This window comes from Ptiloglossa arizonensis, chromosome 4, assembly GCF_051014685.1.
Source record: "Ptiloglossa arizonensis isolate GNS036 chromosome 4, iyPtiAriz1_principal, whole genome shotgun sequence".
Classification (NCBI taxonomy): Eukaryota; Metazoa; Arthropoda; class Insecta; order Hymenoptera; family Colletidae; genus Ptiloglossa; species Ptiloglossa arizonensis.
In genome coordinates, this window is record NC_135051.1 from 25480647 (window position 1) to 25504390 (window position 23744).

The 23744-nt window shown below is 48.7% G+C and overlaps 1 protein-coding gene across 4 annotated transcripts in view; it reads left to right on the forward strand.

Annotated features, from left to right (window-relative positions):
* The window catches only part of LOC143146164 (kin of IRRE-like protein 1), a 445694-nt gene that overhangs the window by 330102 nt on the left and 91848 nt on the right, over positions 1-23744 (forward strand). For all 4 annotated transcript variants that reach the window (XM_076310177.1, XM_076310180.1, XM_076310178.1 and 1 more), the window contains one exon: positions 2003-2214. In XM_076310177.1, coding sequence (XP_076166292.1) covers positions 2003-2214 — 212 coding nt within the window. The remainder of the gene's footprint in view (positions 1-2002; positions 2215-23744) is intronic.

Below are 23744 nucleotides of genomic sequence, written 5' to 3' on the forward strand. Positions count from 1 at the left end.
CTTTGCAAAGGAATTTGCACGCGCGTCGACTAATTGCTTCTCGAAGGACCACGCACGATTTTGAAGAGTTTATTCGCGCTGAACGTGCTCACGCTCCGAAACGAGTCCGTGTGAAACCGGTCGATGGAATTACGCCGCCGAAAACGAGTGTGGGAATATTAGTGCCGGAAAGAACATAAATTAAACAATTAGAAACGTACGACACTTTTAGATAAAAACCAACGATTAAGCTACTCGATGGAATTACAGTGTCACCAACCTTCGGTAATCGAGTAATGTGGGAGTAATAATAACAGAACCGAATATCGATGGAGATACGCGGAATCATTTGTCGGTTATTTGTCAAGGAATATTCATAGAAAATTAATTTTTTTTAATTAAGAACATCTCACTCTATTTCGGTAATCGAGATCGAGATACGAAGACTCGGGCAGATATAACGGTATAAAATAATTTCGCTTTTATCTCCTCGAATAAACTTTTCATCGAAATATACCACTTTAGACTTGCTCACTCGTCGAACGATTCTGAGAATCTTTTGAATTTATTTTTAGATCGTATCACGGGAAATACTTTTTCAGCGTTCATTTAGCGGCTTCCACGAGAGTTCTTTCCAACGTTGGTATTTCCCGAGCGTCGAATATACGCTTTGGGGGGATTAACTATGTACACAGACATTTGTAGACAAAACAGAGAGTTCACCGACGGAGGGAATAATAATTGCTCGTGTACTGACGATTTGTAGATGCGGATTAAAATAACAAAGTTGGAGTCACCTTCCGGTAATTACGCCGTAAAGTATACTAAAGAGGTTTTGAACTTTCCACAGATGATGTATCTATCCGAGCGTACAGAATTTCATGTATATGTACATAACGCAATATACGATAAACGATTGCGTATTTGTGTACGCTCGTGCCAGCACAAACCTCTCGAGGTTACAAATGCTTAATTAACCCTTTGACGGCTCAATGTACCTTGTTTGCGATAAACCTTCACGATAAACGCTCATACGAATATACTGAATACTCACGCGTGTTACATGTTATTGACCAATCGACTGTCAGTCAAAAAGTTTTGCAAAAAAAATTTATTCAAAATTCAGATGATTTTCGCAATTCCTGTCTACGAGCTTATAACGTCGATGTTTCACTAATCGACTACTTATCATGATTAGAAGAACTCACAGAAAAAAACCAATCACAATTCAAAGGATTTTCGCAATTCTTGTTTATGAGCTTATAACGCAGATATTTCACTAATTGATCACCGTCAAAAGATCTTACAAAAAAATTTAATCAAAATTCAAAATATTTTTCCAATTCCTGTCTACAAGCCTCTAATGTAAATATTTCACTAATCGATCACTTATCATGGTCAAAAGATTATTAGAAAGACACCTTTGATGACTTCAACGTACTCTGGATGAGGACGCCCTTCACGGTAAACGCTCATATATATACTGAAAACTCAAAAGTAGTGCATGTTATCAACTAACCAACTGTGCCAAGAAAAGTTTAGAAAACAATTTGGCCAAAATTCAAAGTATTTTTCCAATTCCTGTCTACGAGCTTATAACGTAGATGAACTAAAACGGTTAAAAGATTTAGTAAAAATTCAGAGAATTTTCCCAATTCCTGCCTACGAATCCATAACACAGATGTTTCACGAGAATTAGAGAACTCCAGGTTGTGAATCAACGTTAACACAGCCCTTGACGGAGCGTCTGCTCGCGAATCGATCGCGAATCGGCGCGTAATAACCATTCGATGGAACTATCGCATATTTACCGATCCTACCGGCGAATTACATTTATATTACATTAACCAGTTACGGAGCGACCTTTCGATAAATTCCAATTGTCGTTTCCCGACTGGAGGGTCGAAGTGGGGGTCCACCACCCGGTGCCCCATTGTTCCCGGCGACGACAATTACAGCCGGGTAAACAAGCGTCGCTGGCCTCTTTATTGACCCGGGGGTATTTTTTTTTCGTCTGTTCCAGGATCGATGCCCGAGAGAAGCCGGTGACCAAAGCGCAACACTCGTCGGACTCGGGCGTGTTCGGGCCGCGAGCGTATTTTCGTACTACGTTCCCGAGCCCCGCGGTACTCGTGATCGAGGACATCAAGAGGCACGACGCGGCCACCTACAGGTGCAGGGTGGACTTCCGAAAGGGACAGACACGCAGCTTTCGCTACAACCTCACCGTCGTCGGTAAGTCACCTGTGTTTCTCGGGATGACGATCTTTCGAGAGCGTTTCTCACGGGGGTCCGATCGTCGAAACGACGAGCCCTTCATCTGTCCCCGAAAGGGGAAAGTAAGCGGCGAGCGCCGGAAGAGTTTAATCAAGATGAAAGCAACGCTTTTACCAGGCCCCTGAAAAGAGCGCGTCGTAATTTCTGGTGTCAAACAAATTTAGCGGCTCGCTGAAAGGGACCCTCGAACGTCGTATTAGCCTCTTCGAGAGCGGCGAGGGGGGACAAGCGCCACGCTGCGGGGAAAAAATCGATGAACCGACGGTACGTTCTCAGGAATGGTGGATTTCTTCGTTTTTTTGGGGAGCAGATGTTTCGCCGTTGCGCGCCCACTGTGACGAGTTGAGATGTTGACTTCTGGAAGGAGATGCGTATTATCACCGATCCGGTGCAATAGTGGGGGAAGTGGTGCACTGTAACCTAGAGCACACATGTAAACACTCGTCGGCTTTCTTCTAGCACACGGACAATACATTTCTCAGAAGTCGTTTTTCCAATTCCCAACTGTACATTTCCAGAGAACGAGATACTCACAGAACTCCTCCGATCACAATCTGCCTGGCCAATATAATATTCCGTCAGATCCTCCTAAGAAGGAGTGAAAGGTGGTTGATCGAAGAGAGAGAGAGAGAGAGAGAGAGTGAGAGAGGAAGCTCGCAGTCAAACACGTTAGCATCCTTTCGCTCGTCGAGCATTTCCGCGCGTTTCCACGGGCACGGGAGGGCACAAACACACGCTCAACTTATCAGACTCGCGCGTAGTCGTCGTTGTCGCGGAGAAGGGGGACGAGACGACGTCACACCCAGCGCGGAGCGAAAAGTGCAGTTCTCAGCGGGCGCTAAGTCTGATCAAACAAATGGCGACTGTTGAAAAATGCATGAGCCAATCGAAGACGCGCCGCGACCCCTCCTCCCCTCTACCGGTCCTTGTTCATCCCTCCGCCCTCCCTTCTCTGCCGTACACTCACCACGTGGACGTGTTCCATCGGGGTCCCTGGCCGCGCTGTTTACGCTTTTTCGATAAATCCTGGAAACGTGATCGCGAGTTAAAGACTCCTCCGTGGAGACTCGCGAAGCCCTCTCGAGGACATCACGAAACTACCCCACCAGGGGTGTTCGACCAAGGTTTCGACGCGATCGAATTCCCACCAGGTAGGCTTGAAGTAGAACCGAGATTCTCGCGACGCAAATCCGATTCAAAGATACGACGCGTATTCACCCTGCTAACAGAGTTTATCCGGCCCGTTTGCCTACGTAGTTAATCTAATAAATAAATAATTCTCGGTGCAAATTCCAAGCGAACGTACCTGAGGAGAATGTAGCGGAGAGGGCGTGCGTAGTCACGAGGACGGCAGTCGATCATAAAGTCCACGGTGAGGTGCACGAAGGGGGTTGAGGTTGGGGGGGGGGGGGGTGTAACTTTCATGGGTGCTCTTCAAAGCAGTCGGTGGCGGAGTACGTTCGAATCTCCTCGGGATATCCCGTATAGCTTGCGGCAGGAATATAACCTGGAAAATCCTGGCTCCGATCCTTCGATACCGGAATCCATCTTCGGGCGGCAATCCCGTACCTTCTCTCGTTCCCTAACCCATCGGTTCGAGGTTAGGGCGGTCGCGCGAGCGGAGAAACGGAGACAGCGAATGAAAGGAAACGCTTCGAGGAAGGTAGCGACGGTGAGGAGCGGAGGAAGGGATAACGACGGAAAGAGGCAGGAAAAGGTAAAGGCAGAGGGTGAGAACGGCATAAATGTCGCAGTGCAGGTTCCAGGAAGACCTCCGGGCTAACGTGGAATTGCTCGATCTTTATCTGGTTCGGCTTTACCCGCGAGGCGATTGCACGCGTTGGTCCTGGGCGCGCGAATTCCGCGACTATGCTCCCTTCTATCGTGAGAAGCTTCCAGGTAATAAGCCCAGAAGAGAAGAGGGCGGGGCGATATCCCGCGTCGTCGTTGAATTCCCCCAGTCCGGTTTCAAGGAGCTCCAGGTCGCTACCAAGTCACCAGACACCCTTGTTTCCAGTTCGGAGGGAAAATGTAGCAGGGTGAACAGAGGGGGTGCGCGATATTCCAAAAAAGAGTCACGAAAGAAATTGGCCCGGCTGGAGAACCGTCCGCTTTGAGCGAGGTATTTTCATCAGAGGAGATTGGTTCCCAAGAGTTCCTAGATTGCGTTCGTCCACTGGATTTTCCCTCGTAACCGGCGTCCTTCCGCCGCGCCGCACCGGCCCACCTTTTTATCGGTCATTTCCCTTTCTTTCATATCGTGCTCCTCCCCTATCGCCGATGATACTAGCCGCCGATACGCGCGTAACGTGCTTCCACCGACCTCCGACTTCTTTCCACGAACGAACGGAGGAACGAGAGCCGGAAACTTCGTTGCCGGGACTGGGGAGATCCAGTTTCCCTTTGCCCCGCGGGCTTATTTTTCCCAGCAACGGAAAAAGAAGCCCCTTGCGGACGAAAATCGAGTACCTCGGGAGACCAGGAGACGTTCGATTTTCCAAGGAATCGCTTGTTCCAGGACTTAGCCATGGACCTTGCGACCCAAACGCCTGACGAATTTAACAATAACGGAAGTGCACGGTTTCGGGCACTGGTCGATCAATTTGGCTTCTAGTTGTTGCTGTAGACAGATATTGGTAGGTTTTTTAACAAGGTGGAATATCTAACCTGGTGCATTTGGTTTGGTGTGTTTATCGTTCCTTCGAGGTGATGACTTTTAATTTTTCCTATGTAAGTCTCCAAGGTGACCTTCGACCTTTTCACGCATAGTCATGATCCTCTCAGGAACTAGGCACCCACCTTTGGTTCTTCGCGACTGATTCTTCCATTTAGACATTCGCTAGATCCAGAACGACCCGAAGACCAAGTTAGAAAATTACATCTGTGAGGTTCAATTTTGATCTTCTCCAATTTTTTTATCTTTGAGTTCATCGCTCGCTCGACAATACGAGAATGAAACAAATCTTCTCAGTGATACACCACGTTCGTTTTCAACACATTTCTGTAGTTCTCTTCCATATCTCTGCTGTCACTCACCTTAAGGGTCATTCACGATGTACAGTATAGATTTACGACGCGCAATATACATTCACGACATTGTACATTGGTGTAAGCATTTAAAAGACAGTTTCTCGCCGAACGTTCTCAAGATCGTCGAGCTCAATCGATTGGCATCCACAAGGTCCGAGAACCGTTGGAAAAGCTACAGGCAAGGGGTACGAGCTTCACGAGAGTTTAATGAATCACTCGGAACGGATTCCCGGCACGTGAATGACGCCGCGATATTAGTTTTCCGATTGCCACGACGACGCGTGTCGCCGTCGACCCTTTATTCCTCGCTGTAAACGATGCGAAGATAAATACACGACGACCCCGCGACTGCTGGATTCGTTCGTACCAGAGTGTGTGGGGGTGGGTACGACGCGATCGTTACAAAAAAAAAAATCATCGTTCGCATCGCGAGGCATTCGAAAGCGAGAGAAGTGGTTCCCCGAGACCCCGTCCTCCCGCCTCGAGTGTAGAAATAGAGATGGAAAATTGTAAAAGATTGAAACGAAGCCTGCCGCTGAAGTGGTAGGAAGGAAGAATAGAGATCTGCCCTCGTTAAGGAAATAATCCGCGGCTTAATTAAATACAGTGCAATTAGTTCTGCTTCTATAGGTAGTCGGTGACTGTGTGCGGGCTCGTACGCTCGCGGGGTATATACAGGGTGTTCCGTAAGACTGTGGATTCCTCCTGCAGGAGAGAAACCGAACCAACCCCTACGATCATCCAGAGGACTTTGAAAAATACCGTAAAAAAATTCTTTGTTTCTCGAAACAATGTTAAAGATTATCCCAGCACCTCCCGTTCTGAAACAGGGGTCGGTGGTGATTACGAATATTTTAGAACGACCTGTAGACACGTTGTGGGTGCCGTTGTATTGTTCCACGAGGACATATGAGATCGAAGGAAGGTCAGATCGTCTCATTTGCTTGCGCGGTCTCTTTTCGTCGTGGTGCCACCCCGCTTTGTTGTCTCCGCGAGTGAATCTCGTATGTTCGCGTCCAAGACGGAACCGAACCCCCTACAACCATCCGGAGGACTTTCAGAAATATCCTCAAGGAATTCTCCGTTTTTAGAAGCAATGTTAAATATTATCTGAGCCTCTCCCGTCCTCAAAGAGGGGTCGGTGGTGAAGACAAATATTTTATAACGACCTGTAGACAGATCGTGGGTGTCGTCGCGTCGTTCCACGAGGACGTAGGAGGTAGGAGGAAGGGCATATCGTCTCGGTTGCTTCCTCAGTCTTCTTTCGTCGCGGTGCCACCCCGCTTTGCTGTCTACGCGAGACAATCTCGCGTGTTCGTGTCCGAGACGAGCGCCGTGTCGCAGCCCCGACGTGCAGAGGGGTTTGAGTAAGGAACGGAGAGGGTGCAGCACGGGGAAGAACCGAGGAGGAGCAGATTAGACGGCGGTCGAATTAGAATTTCAAAAATCCACGACGGAACTTTCGGCGTTAACTCGAGTCAAAGTCGGTCGACGGAAGAGGTGAGGTGGGGGGAGTCGTGCATAGGAATGGACCGGTGCTGGACAAACCCCGTCGTTAAGTTTTCCCTTAATTAACCTCCGTCTCCCTTTCGCTTCTTGTCTCTTCTTCCGCTTCGCTCTTCCTCCGATTCCACCTTCTCTTCTCTCCCCCCTCCCGTCCTCTTTCTATCTCTCCTTTCTGTTCCCCTCCCCTACCTTTCGCTAGACCGTTTCTCGCTACTTCGTCTCCGCTCGCTCTCGTTTTATTCCCCGCCTGACTATATTTCACCGCACCTTCCTTCCGGTTGCATTAGCGTTTCCTCTGGAAAATCTCTGTCCGCGTTCGCCCCCGTGGAAAATCGTCCCCGACGTTTTTCCACGAATCGATATCTCTTCCCCGGGATAGGACGCGATTAACCGTGCGTATCCCGCGCCGCGTGGTTACCCGTGGATCGCGCGATTACCTTCTCCACGATTCCTTCTCGCCTGGTGGCTGTGCAGGGGGACAGGGGGGCAAGGGGGACGGAAAAATTCTCACCTCGCGCATCGTATCGACATCTCGTCGAGACGAAAAAGAAACGGAGATCGAGAATTGCGCGAGATCGAAAAAGGTCTAGAAACACTGCAAGGGGGCTGAAGGAGGGGGAGGGGGCAGAAACTGGGAAAAGGGGAGCAAATTTTGTACTCCGTTCGCCAGCCCTGTTGATTTCTCATTGAAACAAGAAAAGAAATAACTAAGTGAAGGGAAAACGCGAGAGCGAAAGAAAACCATAAATATCACGAATGAGAGGGGGGCAGAGAAAGGGGGAGTACATTTTTTAGTTTGTTCCCAAGCTGTATTTACCCCTTGTAGAAACAGAAGAGAAAGTAACTACGGAAGAAGGGGAGCGCGAGATCGAAAGAAATCCACGAACGCTACAAGTGGGAGGGGGGCCAGAGAAGGGGGGCAAATCTTATAGTTCGTTCACGGGTCGTGTCGATTCTCCGGCAAGACGAAAAAAAAACCCGAGAGGTGGAAAGCGCGCGAGATCGAAAGAAATCCACACCGCCAACAGTGATGAGGGGGACATCGGCGGCGTCTCTCGTCAAATAACTCTTCTTTATTCCAACAAGCAGCAATTTCTCTTGAAAAGCGTTGAGCAGCAATTTTTTTCCGGGCTTTTACACGGCGCACACGCTTCTCTGCGCGCATGTACTAGAATGAAAGGGGGGCCGGGGGGAGGATGCGAGAGAAGGGGGGATGGTTTGTCCCGAGGTCGGCAACCCTTTTTCCAGCCGGTGCAGGTGTAGGGTTATGTTCTACGCGTCGACTAATGGGGAAAAATAGTAAGAGAGGAGAAGCGCGGCTGGGGAATAAAAGAGGGGGCGGTGGGGGGCTGCGGCAGGAGAGGCGAGGGTAGAACGAGGAGCGCGAGAAAAAAAAGTTGGCTGCGCGCTATTGGCCACCGGATAGCTGTACATAATCGAGCCTCTCTGTGGCGAGGATAATTAACCCCCGTGCTCTTCTCCTCTCGTCTCCGCTCCGCTTCGCTCGCTCGCTCGCGCGTTGTCCTCTCGCGAACCGTATAAATTGAATACCGAGTACTTCTACTCCTGTCTCTGTACCGGGTTCTCTTTTCTACTCACTTTCGATAATCCGACGCTCCGGTTCCGCGGAGTTGCTAATGATCTGGTCACGAAAAAAGAGAGGGGATTGGAAGTGATGGAAGGGGGCGGAGCCTAGACCGTGTTCGCAAATCGAATTAAAACGACGATTATACCACACGTTCGCTTTCTTCTCGAGCGAAGAACGCGAGAAAAGAGAGATCGAACGAACTCTCGCGATTGCGAACTGTTCGTAGACACTTGTGGGGTGCGAGTGGTTGGGAGGAAGTTGAAATTTTCATCCGCGAAAATAGGCAATGAAACGAAAACGCTGGAAGACGGGGGAACTCGCGCGAAATGCGACAAGAGTAAAGACTGATTAGAAAGTTTCACAGGGTAGGGGGGATTGGGGGAGGGTACGAAGAGTTAAAAAGGGGCTGGCGAACGGGGTCCGAGATCGAGAAAACGATCCGCGAAATCGCATGAATTTATAACCTCGACATAAATCCGGACTCTCTCACTCTTTCTTGGGGTTAGGAGGGGGGGAGCGTTCCGTACCATTTTCGGAAAATAGCGCAGTGTGTCATCGATCGCTGTCAACTTCGAAAGTTGATTGGGGCATTAACCTCCCCCTGTCTCTCCTCCGCTTAAAATATCTAGAAAACATCGAAGAACTGTCCATCTTTATTTCGTAGAAATTAGTACGATATTAAGGACGCAGTCTAGATTTTTATGTCCGTTTTTATATGAAAAATTCCATACGGATCAATGACTATAATTGCTCAGGTATCTTATCCCTACCGAATCTGCTATCCTCGGAGCGTCATGGTATCAAATTGCTCGTACTTTTGAACCCACCTGTACCTAGAATAATTTCGACGAAAGCAACACAGAGCATACAGCATGTTCGCTTGCATAAATCAGGTAATAATTAATAAACGAATAAATACTACAAGCAGAGCTTGATGTTCATACGTTGCCAGGATCTTATTAGAGAGGTCTATTAAATTACCCCATTATTGCAATCACTGTGCAATTTTAAGTTCGTTGTTACTATTAATATTACTATGATAGAACAGTTGCGAAAGATATTATTTTCTTATTATGAATTATATTGTACGCTGAAGGTGCATCTTACCCGGTTAATGAAATAAATCTAGGATCTAAAATTACCCCGGCTGGTGTACCTGGACGATAAATCGGTGTAAACGATCCTCCGTCGATCCAAAAATGAGACCATCTAATGGAAAGACGAGGGAATAATTATTCACCTGCTCGAACGACGAGGTGGTAGCCAAAGTTCAAAAGAAACGAACAATATTCAGTGTCGGGGTAGAAGCTCTCGGGTGTATAAACTACCGTATCCGATTAACGTCGGATAAGAACCGCCTCGATGCCTCGACTGCGAGTTACCCAACGCTGAGACTGTCCCGGGCTCTGGTCGATACGTGTGCATCATATCCTCCCGAGAGGTCCAGCGGGCATGAAATAAGCTCGGACGCGAGCTTCCGTAAAACGTAAAATCCATGATCCCCCGAAAAATACTCCGCCCACTCCGCCACTACTCCCAGTAGCAGTAATTGCAACTGGGGAGCTCGTAACGCACTCGGTGCGGGCACGTGTGCGCGAGAAACGGGTGACCTCGACGATCGTCCGTTAAAACAGCTGCAGCGCGCAATAAAGGGAAAGACATCTTAAATCTTGGAAAACGTACACGCTCCGCTACCTCCCGGGTAAAAAGATTAAGGGGCCCGTGAGAGAGGCGGACCGGTGCGTGCGCGGGAGAAGCTACGGAAAATTACAAACCACTTTACGATCTTCTGCCTCGGAAGTCAGCGGTAGTGGGGGTATCGAAAAGGTGTGCTCGGTGAAAATACGATTATCGCGATGCGAATAATTATCCAATTCCGTACTCACGGGCCCGGATTCGCTCGAGGAAGTACGCGTGCCTCTCCGACGAGAACCAAAAGGAAAAGTACATCAAAGTCGGTCTTTTCCGTACTCGCGAGCGCGCGCCGATACCGAGGCGTAAACTGAGAGAGAAGTTTCACTGCGAGGGAGATACAGAGGGTGAAGGTGGACGGAAACGAAAGCAATCGCTGACTTTCGGAAACTTCTAAGCTTCTTAAACGGGAACTTCCCTGGAAACCCCCTGTCGTTTAAGGGCGTCGCTCCTTAATTGCTTTCTTCGCTCGCGATACGGACAGAGTCGTCGATTTCCGGGATACTTATCCGAAACGCGTTGCATCTGACGGAATCGACCAGTTGTGCATCGCGTATAGACGTCAGGTGTTGGTCACGAGCGTCAGATGTCGGCCACGGGCGTCAGATGTCAGATGTCAGTCATGAGCGTCAGTTGTCGATCACGGACGCCTCTGTGACCTTCGAATCCCTGAAAACCTTACCGGTTAATCGATACGTGACAAAAGCAGTACGAATCCTCTCTTTGAAGTCTTCAGGTCTCTTGAGAATTCGGAGCACCAACGAATTCAACGCCATGGGGAGAAGACGTTGTCGTGGGGTCGATATCATCGGTAGAGGGGGCAAGGACCGGTCCGCAGGAATGCCACGTCGAGTCGGGTTTGCGGAACATTCGTGGGACTCCTTGTAGGCCAACGCTTACTTCGTGTCTGGGACGATCTTGGTTTCGGTTTGCTGAACTATGCGTGCGCCGACAACAGGCTCGCGAGCCAACGGAGCGTACGAACGAGCGAGAGCGTTGTCACCAGCGGCGTGATAAACCGCCCAGCCGCTAACTACGCGAATTATTCCAAGTAGACGCCATCTCCACCACCCCAAACCCCCTCCCTCACACCGGTTTCACCAAGAACTTTCCCCCGGTGGGTCTCGAGACGAAGTAGTACCCTCGTGAAACGAGCTCCGGTGCCCAACGGATAGCTAGATATGGGATTGAGAGAATCCCTGAGCTTCTTGCAGCTCGCATGTCCGACGATTACTCGGTTTTCCGGAAAATCGGAAACACTCGATCCCGACAAGAGAAACGTTAAAGATTCCAGAGAGGTAGAGCATAATTACGTCGGTCGAAAGAAATCCCTGTTAATTCGAAGGAACCTGAGCTCTCGCATAATTTAGATACCAGAGCCGGGGAACCGAATTCCGGCTCGGCGCGCCCGGAACTTCGTTAACCATCCGAATTAAATAAATGGGATCCGAGCTAATCGCTTTTCGATCCTAATTTGTATATACTCTCTTTTGTTTTCTTAAAGCTTCGTTAAGCCGCGTGAATCCCCGGCCGGGGTCCTGGAAAAGGGATCAACGTGGGGAGAAGTACAAGGTCCCTAGGGAGTTCGCACAGTCGAATTCGGAAAGTTACAGGTGGATCGGTTTTAATTTCGAGGGCCACGACGATAGAAATTTAATGGGAGATCTCGAGAATGATCGAAAGTGCGGAAGAAAATAAATGTCCAACGGAGAAGGTATACTTTCTCCGCAGAGTTGGAAAGAGTGTATCGACGCTAAACGACCTTGAAACAACCTTGACACCTTCGCTCGGTAAACTTTCACATCCACCAGGAAATCCCCTAGCCACCCACCTAGTTAGTTCACATTCAACGTAGTTCCCCGAGCGAATGCATTCATAGATCAAAATTGTCACCTGGCACGAGACGATTCGGTTCAATGTTCTCTGATTCGACAAGAATGAAGACGGTTAGATTGATGTTCCTCGATATACTCGTATACTAACTCTCAAAGATTACAAGTCTTTGACCAAGATACATAAATATCCAAAAGAAAATCTATACCTTCTCCATACAATATCGAATCCACTATACCGAGCTATCTCGAAACGATCTTGAACCCAAAAAACTCGCGCAGGTTCATCTCGGAATCCTTCAACTGCACTGGTCCAAACTTCAACGTACAACACGATGATAGCTCTGACGATTCGATCCGATGTTTCCCGATTCAACGGTGTAGATCTCTCCCGAATCTATCCGGTAGTTAGGACGGACAAGAGAATATTTCGCTTGGATCGAAAGAAGGAGGTCGACGAGCCGGTTGGATCGACGTTCGGGTGCAATCGGTTACTTGAACCGTAGGTGGGTAGCCAAACACGGCCGGTAATCACGTTAGTTCCCCGCGAGAAGACCCGTGAGACTTCCAACGAGTATTGCCACCTGTTTGGCCGTACTCGCAGTCTGCTTGCCCGGTGTAACCGGCTGCCACAACCAGTTCCGCTCTCGAATACGAATGTAATTAGTGGGAAATTGAACGAGAGAGGGGTAGACGAGGTGGTAGCGCAGCCCCGGCGCGGTTAAATGAATGTCCCGAAGATTAATGGCCGGCATTGACCGTTCCCAAATCGATCGCGTGATTTCTTTGCCGCGTCGACAGCCTCTAGTGCGCTCATGGACGGAGCACGATTTACCCAGGAGCAACGTGTGGATACGGAAGTAAACGGAAAAGCAATCCATTCGTTCTTCACCCCGTGTTGCCTCGATTGGTCGAATTCTTGCAATCGATTGCGTGAACGATGCTCTACGTGAGACATTCCACGCGTGAGCTACTGTTCTTGTGCGAGAAAAAGGCAGACTAGTATTTACATCCCCCCTCTGGTCCACAGTCTACCAGTACCTTCCATTATTGCGCACGGTGTCACTATTGGACATTGTCTATCTTCCTCGCCGACCTCGAGACGTATGTACAGTTGGAAGATGGAAAAACAGCTCTTGGGGAATGTACTGTTCATCCGTGAGAAAAAGGCTGACGGTACATCTACGCTTTAGGTTACAGTGTACTAGCTCTCCTCTGTGACGCGCATTGTCGCTATTGGCCATTCGTTGAAGACCGTGGGATATAGTTGGGAGATAGAAAGATAACTCCTGGGTCTATGGGAAGGTATTGTCCGTACACTGGAAAATGGCTGACGAGTGAGTACTTCTACGCTTTGGGAGGATGTAAACACTCGTCAGCCTTCTTTTTGCGAACAGACAGTATATTCCCCTCGATCCAGGAGTCATCTTTCCAGATCCCGACTATACATATCCCAAGAATCGACAGCGGCGAACAGTGAGAATACGCGTAGTGACGAGAGAGAACCAACGCAGTATAATCTAGAGTAGGGATGTGAACACTCATCGACCATCTTTCGGCTCACGAACAGTAGATGTTAGAGAGTCTATCTGTGCTCGATGATTCGATAACGCGGAATTCGCGGTTCCGTTCTCCCGCGCAACGTATAGAGAATGAAAAAGAAGGCGTCCCGGGAAGAACGCGGAGGCTCGCAGGATGCTCGAGGCGCCTCCGTCAGGATTCGTTCGTGCTCGGTTCGTGAATATGTGCTGCGTCGTCGTAGCGTAATGTTTCGCAAATATTGACGTAGAAATCGGCTCTTCCACGTTCCGCCCCGTTCTGGCCTCGTTTCCCCACCCCTTTAGCCCCTCCTACGCGGCGATCTGGCTGCAGACACCTAAATTGGCTCGATACATCCGACGAACGTGGAGCGAGTACATAACTCGATAAGTACACAAAATTTTCCTCGCCGTACTACTGCCGACGAATATTTCACCGGGAATACCGTCTGCGAGACATCCCTGCCCTGTCTACCAACCCCCCTACCATCCCTTACCGTCGAAATTCTCTTCCTCGACCGTTCTGCGATCTTTCCAACCCCTCGTATAGCCTGTTCTAGGGGGTGGTTGTCAATAATCGGGGTGGACCTCGTCGTCGTACGACGCTCGACTTCGATACCGTCTTATCGCGATCTTTCGTCCCGGAATTATCAACCCGGTTACGCGAATCGAGGATGAAACCGGGCTCGGGTCATCGGACGAATTCTCGTCGACGGATATAAATAGTTCTATTTTTGCCAGCCCCCCCCCCCCCCATCCACTGGTTGGTCGATCGATGAAAGTTTCGGTTCAAACGAGTTATTTGTAAGGCTGGAAGCCGCTCAACCGGCCAAGTCCCCGCAGATAGAAGCGTTCGACAAAGTTTAACGTACAACAGAGCTCTTAGTACGAAGTCGGAGGACGTCCGAAGCGCGAATACCTTCGAACCCGAGAAACCCGGAGCGAGCTTCTGGCCGAACTTTGACCGCGTTCTTATCTCGGGTCTAGGTTTCGATTCGAGTCCCTGGAATTCTTGCAGCTTCCGAAAGAACCGGGGAAAGAAACGTTGAGAGATGTTCGCACGATTAATATTAATCTCAATGTGCCCGATGTGAAAACACTGCCCTGTAACGGACACAAAATATTGAAAGGAGTACGGTCTTTCTAGAATAACAATGCAAGAGTTAATCGATTTTTTATTACTTCCCAACTACCGACTGTGCTATGTAATAGATTCTCCTGGAAAATAAAGAGAACTTGCTCGAGAAATATATTGTATATTTTCTATATTTTGTACAATTTGGTATTTCGAATCATTTGGAAAGTAACAGAACTGGTACTTGAGAAAATGTCAAGCATACAGTGTTTGCGATTACATTGATTCTGATACTTCAAGTGCTTCCAAGTGGATTCACAAGGGTTAACGAGGAACTCGGTGTTAAAATTGTTCGTAAGATCGATACGAATCAGGACTCGACCTGCCCCCGACGTTGATCAAACACCTCTTTAACGAACACGGAATCGTAATTTCGACGAATACATCGGAGCTTGTTCACATGCCCCCGTTTCCCCGGAATATTACGATCCGCAGCAATTCGCGATTGCAACGCTTCTGGGAGAGGGGGACGCAATATATCTTCAATTCTGCTAATACGTCTGACCTAACAAGTTTCTTACGGGGGAAAACTGCTTGGCCATTCTTCCTCTCGTCCTTTCCACCGCCCATACCCTCCCCTTGTCGACATCGTCGCGCGTGTCCGCCAACTTTCCTCGCAGTGGCTTTCAGCGTGCCACCCCTTCGTTCGAAAATGCGATTCCACGCGGCAAAACGAAAAAATGGCAAAGCGACGTTAAATATGTGCACGATAACGATGGAAAAATTATTTCGCGAACCAATGAGGGATTCTCCACCGACTCGATACGGAAAATATTATTTTTGGAAATCGCGGGAAATTTCGACCGACTCGAAACGAAGAGAATTATTTTTTGAACCAGTGAACATTTCCATCGATTCGAAGCGAAACGAATTACTTCTGAAACCGTTGAATCTTTCCATCGACTCGAGACGGAAAATCTCAATAACTACTGAAACGTTCCATCGATTCGGGACGGGAAAAAATTATTTTCAACTGAAATTTTCCATCGACTCGAGACTGAAAATATTGTTTTCGAAAATATCGAAACTTTGAACGAATTTGCAACGAAAGAAATAATTTTTGGAAACGCCGAAATTTTGAAAATTATTTCTAAAGCTCTGAAATCTTTCAAGATTATTTCCGGAACAGCCGAAATTTTCGAAATTATCTCTGGAACCACCGAAACTTACCATCGAAGAAAATTATTTTCAGAACCAGCGAAACTTTCCATCTACTCGAGACGAAGAAAATTATTTTCGGAACCGGTGAACGTTTCCATCGACTCGAGACGAGAAGAATTACATCCGAAACCGCTGAATCTTTCCATCGACTCGAGACGTTTTTTCCGAAAACGATGACGAGCACCCGGTAGCCAATCCCCGATCCGTAATCGCGAGGAGGTCTAATCTCCCGTTCCTCGCACCGGAGACTCGTTCGCATAAAACGCGGAACCTCCTGGAGACCGAACGGAAAGGAAGGTGGAACACGAGTGGCAGAAATCGTTAAGCAGTCTGCAAGGGAAGAGGAATGGCAACCACTGATTCGCGGAGCGGGAGCACGACCCAGGCTGGAAGCCTTGACGACCGGCCAGCAGATTTTAATATTTGCAGCCATATCTCAACGGGGGCGAACTTTTGCTCGGAGAAACGGGCGAGCGGGCTCTCACTTAAAATCACTTTATACGAATCGCGGCCACTTTTTCGCCCGTCGTTTCGTATCCCCTAACCCCGTACTCCCTCTCTATCTGACCTCCCCGACCACTCATCCCTTTCGCCGGCCCATAACACATATCCCATAGAAAACTGGCGAAAATCCATTTCGCCCTCTCCCGTCGACGACTTCTGGAAAACGCCCGGCATTATTCTTACCCGACCCTCGCCCCTCTTTGCATTATCCAGGCGACGTATGGCGGCGGATAACGCTTCCAAAACCCCCTGGAAAAATGTCTGTTGCGTTGGCCCACGAAAGAAAACGTTTTATCGAAATTGAAAAATTTTCGCGCGCGACGATATCGTAATCTTCGATCGACCAAACGCACCGTACAGGAAGAAACCTTACAAAGAATGGGAGGGGAGGTGGAAATCGGGTGGGTCAACGAGGCGTTACAACCCCGAGATCCAAGGTCCGATCAGGGGAGTGCTGTTTCACTGATCTCTATTTTCCAAGACGAAAGGGGTGTGCGAAACGGTTTGCACGGTGATTTATCGAGGCGTCGAGTCGGCTGGGAACTAGTTTCTTTCGCGATTCCGGATATCCCGAACAGATAAAGGTTCACCCTCAAACCCCACCAGCTCGATTAACAGAACCGAGGAACCCAAAGACAGCCATTTCGCGGGCCGAGAATTAGATCACTTAGACCCCCGCGACTAACTTTTTAAACGAATGCACGCCATTGTAATTAAAGCGTTATCGATCGATCTGGATACCATCTACGATACCAACGGGGTAGGGTGAAAAAAAACGCAGCTCATAGATATTTCCCACGTGAATCACGTAAACGATACCCAGTAGATGAAACGGAAGAATTCTTGCGTTTCTCGCGCCATCTTCCGATACGCGTGCTCAGAGGGGGGACATTAATTATTTCCCGCGTCGAAGTTACCATTTTTCGCCCGGCGAACGCCACCGTGTCAAAGCCTTTCACGTGGCGGAGCCAAGGGTGGAAAGAACCGATCATATATTTCACGATTCTTTCACGTGGAGGCCCGTCGTTCCTTAATGACCAAATCCGCCGCGATAATCGAAGATTAATCGGACCACCGATACTGTTCATGAGCTCTCGTGCGCGCTCTGGTGATCATAATTCAAATCTCCGGGACTGATAAAAACGCAGAAGGAGCCAACCGATTCCAATTTCGGTCCTCCGTCTGGAAGACGATCGCCTCTGGTGGATCCAAGGTGGGGTAGAGAGCAAAGTAGTGGGGAGAAAGTGGAGTGGAGAGGGGGCTGGAATTAACGAAGATCCGTTGGCCACGGTTTCCGTGTGCCTTGCAATATCCGGCCCCGCCATAATTAAAACGTCCTCCGGTTTGACTTATCGACTCGATTCGGCCCCCCTGTCGGTACACGGGGAATGCTCTCCACCCTCTCCTCCTCTATCCGAACGAAAAGAATACACGAGTGGACGGGGATGGTTGGCTATCCTGGAAGTCTCCCTTTCGGAGAATTCCGGCCAATCAACGTTATTCCGTGCGCGCCGCCGAGACCGCATCCAAAAGACGCGAGGTGCAGCCACGGAAAGATGAAAAGGCAACGTGAGGGGTGGTGCGGGGGACTCCAGTTCCTCGTCATCGAGAATTCCTAGCCATCTTGCCTTTTATACCTTGTCAAACAAGAAAGCCTTTTGTCCGTTGACCTCTCTTCTGCCCCATCCCCCCTCCTCTCCGCCGGTCTTACGATCTTCCGGCTGGCGATTTCCTCTTCCCCTTCTCTCTGTCTTTCTCTTTCTCACTCTTTCGCTTGTACACTTTTTTTCTCTTTCACTTATACATCTTTCTCCTCACCATTCGTACACTTTTTCTCCCTTACTCTTTCACCTGTACCCTCCTCTCGTTCTTTCGTGAGCTCACTCTTTCCCTCTTTCTCTGTTTCACTCTCTTTCTCTCTCTCTCTCTCTCTCTCTCTCTCTCTCTCTCTCTCTCTCTCTCTTTCTCCCCGTATCTTTCCCCTCTGTTCCATCTTCGTTGCATCGTCCACGAGGAAACCGAGCGTTTCTTCTGTTTTCGGTCCGGAGTACCCGACCGGGGAAGGACTCACCCCCGAATTAGACGTTTCCGTCGATGCAGGCACGACGATTAAACGTATCGACGAACGACAGTGGCTCTCCCTCTGTTCGCAAGCCCCATAAATTCCAGACGACGGCGCTAAAGGATGACGCGCCGCTCCCGCGAGCGGAGCGGAGTCGTCCTCGCAAAAACTGCTGGCCGTAAAAATTTAACAAGCAGCTTCCGGGCGGGGTAGCGGGTAATGGAACAGCCATCGCCGTGGAAAAGGGGAACGGAGTCGAGGGAAAAAAGGAGGAGACGATCGAGCGGAAAGGAACCGACGAGGCGCCGGAAGAGATAAAAGGCCGTCGATGACGCGAGACGAACGCCACCCCCGCACCCCCGAGACAACCCTGTGGGACGAATCCGTGTTTATTATTACCAGAACCGCTTAACCCTGAGCTCCTATTTTTTCCAAGAAGACACGACAGTCTCTTTTAAAATACGAGTCGCGAGACAATTGGCTAATCACGTCGAGGGAAGTGTCACGGTGGGGTTGCTGAGAGGGTTAAATTCGTCGAATCACCCCGAATGGTCTTATTTTCTTACAAAACGACTGTTTAGAGGGGATAACTCTGTGTAGATTGTACAGTAGCGCACGATTATCTTTCGTAAGATTCGGCAGCCATTTTTCTATTTTAAAATAGGAAGAATAATCGCGCAATGTACACAAATTTCACTTTTCGTACTTCTCGTGCTATCTTTCGTAAGAGTAACGAGAAAATAATATTTGATGCGATAAAAAAGTTTAGAGCGAATTGGAGGTTTAAAGTACGAATCTCTCCGAAAATATCGCCTTGGTCCTCGAATCCTAGGTTTTGAAATTTTCCAGCCACGGGAGAAGAATCACGGCCAGGTGTACCTAGATTTTTCTCTCTCCCCCGTGAAAAACCCGAGCAATAGGTCGGACGGCGAGCGCGCGTATGGAAAATGCCCTGCGCGCTTAAAAAACGTCCCTCGTTGCGTTCCCGGCATACGAAGTGGCATTCGGCAAACATCGCGCGGCTTTTCAACTCGCTGGAGCTTCGGGCTCGCGAGGCTTATTCAAATCGTCCAGGCAACCGGAGGGAACTGGAGGAGGGTAGCCGTGGAGGAGCTCGCCGAGCGGACTCTCCTCTTTTTTTCTCGGCTCCTCGCGTACCCGCTCGCTTCTTTCGGGGAGCGCGTTCCAGCCAGTTCTCCGGGAGGAGATTGCTGGACGAAGACGATTGCTCGAGGGGAGGGTCGAGACGACGTTCCTTCCCTGTTTTGCTCCAGGATTCGGTGGAGGTTAATTATCCATGGTCGAATCGCTTCTGTCCGATAACGAGGAACACCTAAACGCGGCCACCGATAACTTCTCGAAGGACCGAAGAAGTGCTCCGCGTGGGGAATTTATTGGAAAGGAATCAACGAATCGAATTGGAATGCTCGATTTGTGATGTTGGAACTGTACGACCCACTTCGTTTGAATTTCGATACGATCGAGAGGTTTGTGTAATAGTCGATGGGCCTAGTTGTTCTTTAACTATGTTCAAGACTACGAGTGTAGGAAGACTCTGCGAAGAACGAGGCAAGTTTACTCGACGCTATCCCCTTGAAAAGGGTTCGCGAGAGCTTTTACAGAAACTTGCGGGACGCCTAGAACTACCAACGGTGAACGTATTCCTATTTGTATCAGACTATACTCGTATCTTTGAAGTTAGATGGGGTGAGGATAAATTAATTTACAGGTACCGTTAGTTGTGTGTTTCAATGATTGTTCACGAATATTGTAGGTGAAGACACCTACTCTCAATTATAAGAGTAATTTTTTAAAAGTAATTTTAGAAAGATCAAACTTACCCCTTTGGTAGTTCTGATGAGACACTGAAAAAATGTTCCTTGGAATAGCGAGTCAAGTTATCAGGACTCTTTAGAACTGTGTAACTTAAATTTTGTACTAATTGAGCACAAGATGAGTCTACTTATCGCTAAACTATGTCGAAGATCACGAAACGACTATACGAACGCTATGTGAAGACCGAATAGAGTCTATTCGACGCTATCCTCTAAAGAGTGTTTTCTAGAGCTTTCTATAGAAGTTTTCTAGAGAAACTTTTACAACACCTTAGCATCGTAGAGGCACCGAGAAACTATTAAAAATAAATTAACAACTCAAGCTAAGACTCTAAATCTCTAACTCACAAAAACCCTCTCAGCTAAACCTCTAACTCAGCTCTAATTCGCTCTAAATCTCTAACTCAGCTCTAACTTGCTCTAAACCTCTAACTTAGCTCTAACTCGCTCTAAACCTCTATACGTTGAACTATAATTGAAAACAGAACGACGGTCCACAAGCCCAACTACCGTTTTCACGCAAAACAACTATACAAAGACTACATATAACCCGAGCGAACTCTATTCAAACGCTACCCTCTTGAGAGTGTTTTCGCGATCTTTTGAACAAATTCGCGCAACGTTTTAGTATCCTAGAGACACCGTGAAACAGTTCCGAGACAATAACGTTTCCCAGCGGCGCGTTAAAAGGTAGAAACCCGATCGACGCGACGTTAGAAGTCGTTCGCAGCGATCGTTTCCATTCAGCGTGGTTCTCCTCCGTACCCGGTTTTAGAAGCGATGGCGTGCAAGCTCGCGCCGGCACGCAGAGATATAACGTTAAACTCGGCTCGAGCCGTTATAATATATTAGCTCGCTCGATTCCTCCTCACATTACCATACGTTTCACGGTGCATTCGCGTGATGGAAGTCTTCGCGTCAATTGCCGGGCCCCTATTGAGAGAAATACCGCGGCGCGTTGATGGTAGAAGCTACTATTAAGTCAGACAACTGGGAAGCGTGTTAAATTTCAAGGGAATGGCTCCCCAATAGTAATAGCCGAGTGGTGTCAGACGAGCAGAAACATTATCGTAAGTGGTGAGAGACTCGGCATGGTCGGACAGCCCAGCTTTAAGACCCGCTGGAGTAGAAATTGGAGTAGACTCTCTCTCTCTCTCTCTTCTCTCTTCTCTCTCTCTCTATCTATCTCTCTCGACCCCTACCATACCCTCATCGACACGCAGACCTCTCTCGCAGACCTTCGCTCCATTGATCTTCGGCTTTGATCAGCCCCGTAAACGTTCCGCCTTCCGCGCCGGGGCTTTTTAAATATTTAAGGATTTATCCGGATTAAATGGACGCCTCGTATCCAGCCGTGCTCCAATTAACCCCAGGCATCGCGATATACGTTTTTCTCCTTCCTCGTGCTCCCGTTCCAAAACGACGCCCCATCCCTCTCCGCTCCACTTCTTAGGCTCGACCCTCGGTGGACCGAGATAACGAGCCCGAAACCGCGAGCGAAAGTGTTTCGGCCCGGTGGGTGGGGGAAGACGAGCGTAGACGAACCAAGCGGCAGGGGTGGGGAGAACTGATATCGCGAGGTGGGCGTGGTAAATCGTCGTACGCGAACGACCCACTGACCCAACCCGAGAACCAAACAGATTGGTGGCGGTTATCGAGATTCTGGCTCGCTTCCCCCGCGGGCCAGATCGCGCGTCGAGATGGCATTCGCGAACCGAAATTACATGTCACGAAAAAATTCGCTTATTATTCCGCTCTCGGCTACCACCGGGAACGATATCCACTGCATTTTTCCGCAAGATTATTTATCCGGCTTCCGCTTTCTTCCTGAGCAAGATCCCTGGCCCGAGAGACTTTCCCGCACCGTTTCCCTAGAAATTGAGAAAACACCCCGTGTCGACTTTTCAATAACCTCTCCGACCCCCTTGGATACCTCCTGTGCGACCAGCCCCCCAAAACGCCCGTTGTCGCTCGATTATTTATCGATTAATTAATTTAAGAAAAATTAAAAAGTACTTCACGTATTAATACATGTACCCAAACTTTCAATCGGTAGTGTATACTCTAAAACTCTAATCGCTTTTATTTCCTACAATAGTTTTCTAGATATATATTTTAATAATCTTTGCCTTTCGATTTTTTAACCAACTCACCCCTTACACGTGCAGTTTTCCAAAAAATTGGGGGGCAAAATATCTTCGATCCCTTGCACCATAACCCTCCCAAACCCATATCGTCGCTCCGACCGGATTAAAAGTGTCTCTCTTTCGTTCGTCATCGACGCTCCCGGAGATGGGTACTGAGGGGGATGGTCTAGGATTTATGGAGTACACTTCCGCGCATAATGATCACCGATTCGCCCAGCGCCGACGATTCTTTATTTGCATTTTTATTGTTCGCCCCGGTATCCGAAAACGCGGCCGAGCGGCGAACAAATGCGCGACTAAATAAACGCTCTAATAAATTCCCCCGGACGATACACCGGCGCGGCGAGTAACACGGCGAGGGGGGTGGCTGGGGGATGCATCGATGAACGCGAACGAAACATTTTTCCAGCGACGCCGCCGCCGACGCTGTTCCCAGCCGGACACAATGCGCTCGGTAAGGGTTTCGATCGGCGTCGCCGGACGGTTTAAACCGTTCCCTCACTTCCTCCCTTATTGTCACCGGGACAGTTAATCCCCTGGGAGAATGGGGCTCGCCGCATCCCGCGAAGAGTGCAGCCCCACGTTTCAGGTGTGCATACACAAAGGGTAAATTGTTATCGACAAGAATATCATTGTCCGCGGGACGTTCTGTGTTGGTTAAGGCGACGTTTCTCTGCTGCCGGAGGAGATAAATCGATTCTCGAACAATTACCACCCTCGTAATACAGGCCGCCTAACCGGTACGCCAACAGAAGCCACGCTGTTCTGGCACGGCTTCTCTGGCTCCTTTTTTCACCACCCCTTGCGTTCATTTTCCCTCCCCGTCTTCGAGTCTTGTGCCGGTTCTTCGCTGTCTTTCTCCATGGCTTTTCATCCTTTTTCGTTTTTTTTTTCTTTCCTCTTTTTTCCGTCTGCGGCAATCTTGGATTATCCTGGCCGCGTCGACGATCTCCAAAGGAACGAGCGAATGCCGGCACAGGGGAAAAGAAGTGGTATCGGGGAGGTGCGCGGATATTCGACTTCTGCGCCGAGCGAAGGCTAACCGTGGTGCGCGATATACAAATATTCGCGCTAGAGTGCAGGAGAGAGCGTACGGTGGGCTCTTGGGAATGATTTTTGGAGCGACGAGTGACGATCTTGGACTGTGGAAACGCGTGAATGGTGTCGGTGAATTCGACATGAGTAAGAGGAATGGAACAAGTCGCGGTTCTACGAATAAGTTGCGTTACTAGGGAGAGAAACAACGAGTTGTGACAAATAAGTCGGTTGTAAGTGAAACTTGGACTTGTGACAAGGAACCAACATTGACGAAGAGGTTCAATGAAGCATACACTTGTGTAAATAATGTTTCAGTTTTTTTTAATTAATCAGGGTCTCATATATTTCTGTGGATACCAACAACCAAACTATGATGTACTTCTTAATCAATTTATTTAATCGAAATTTCATTAATACAAC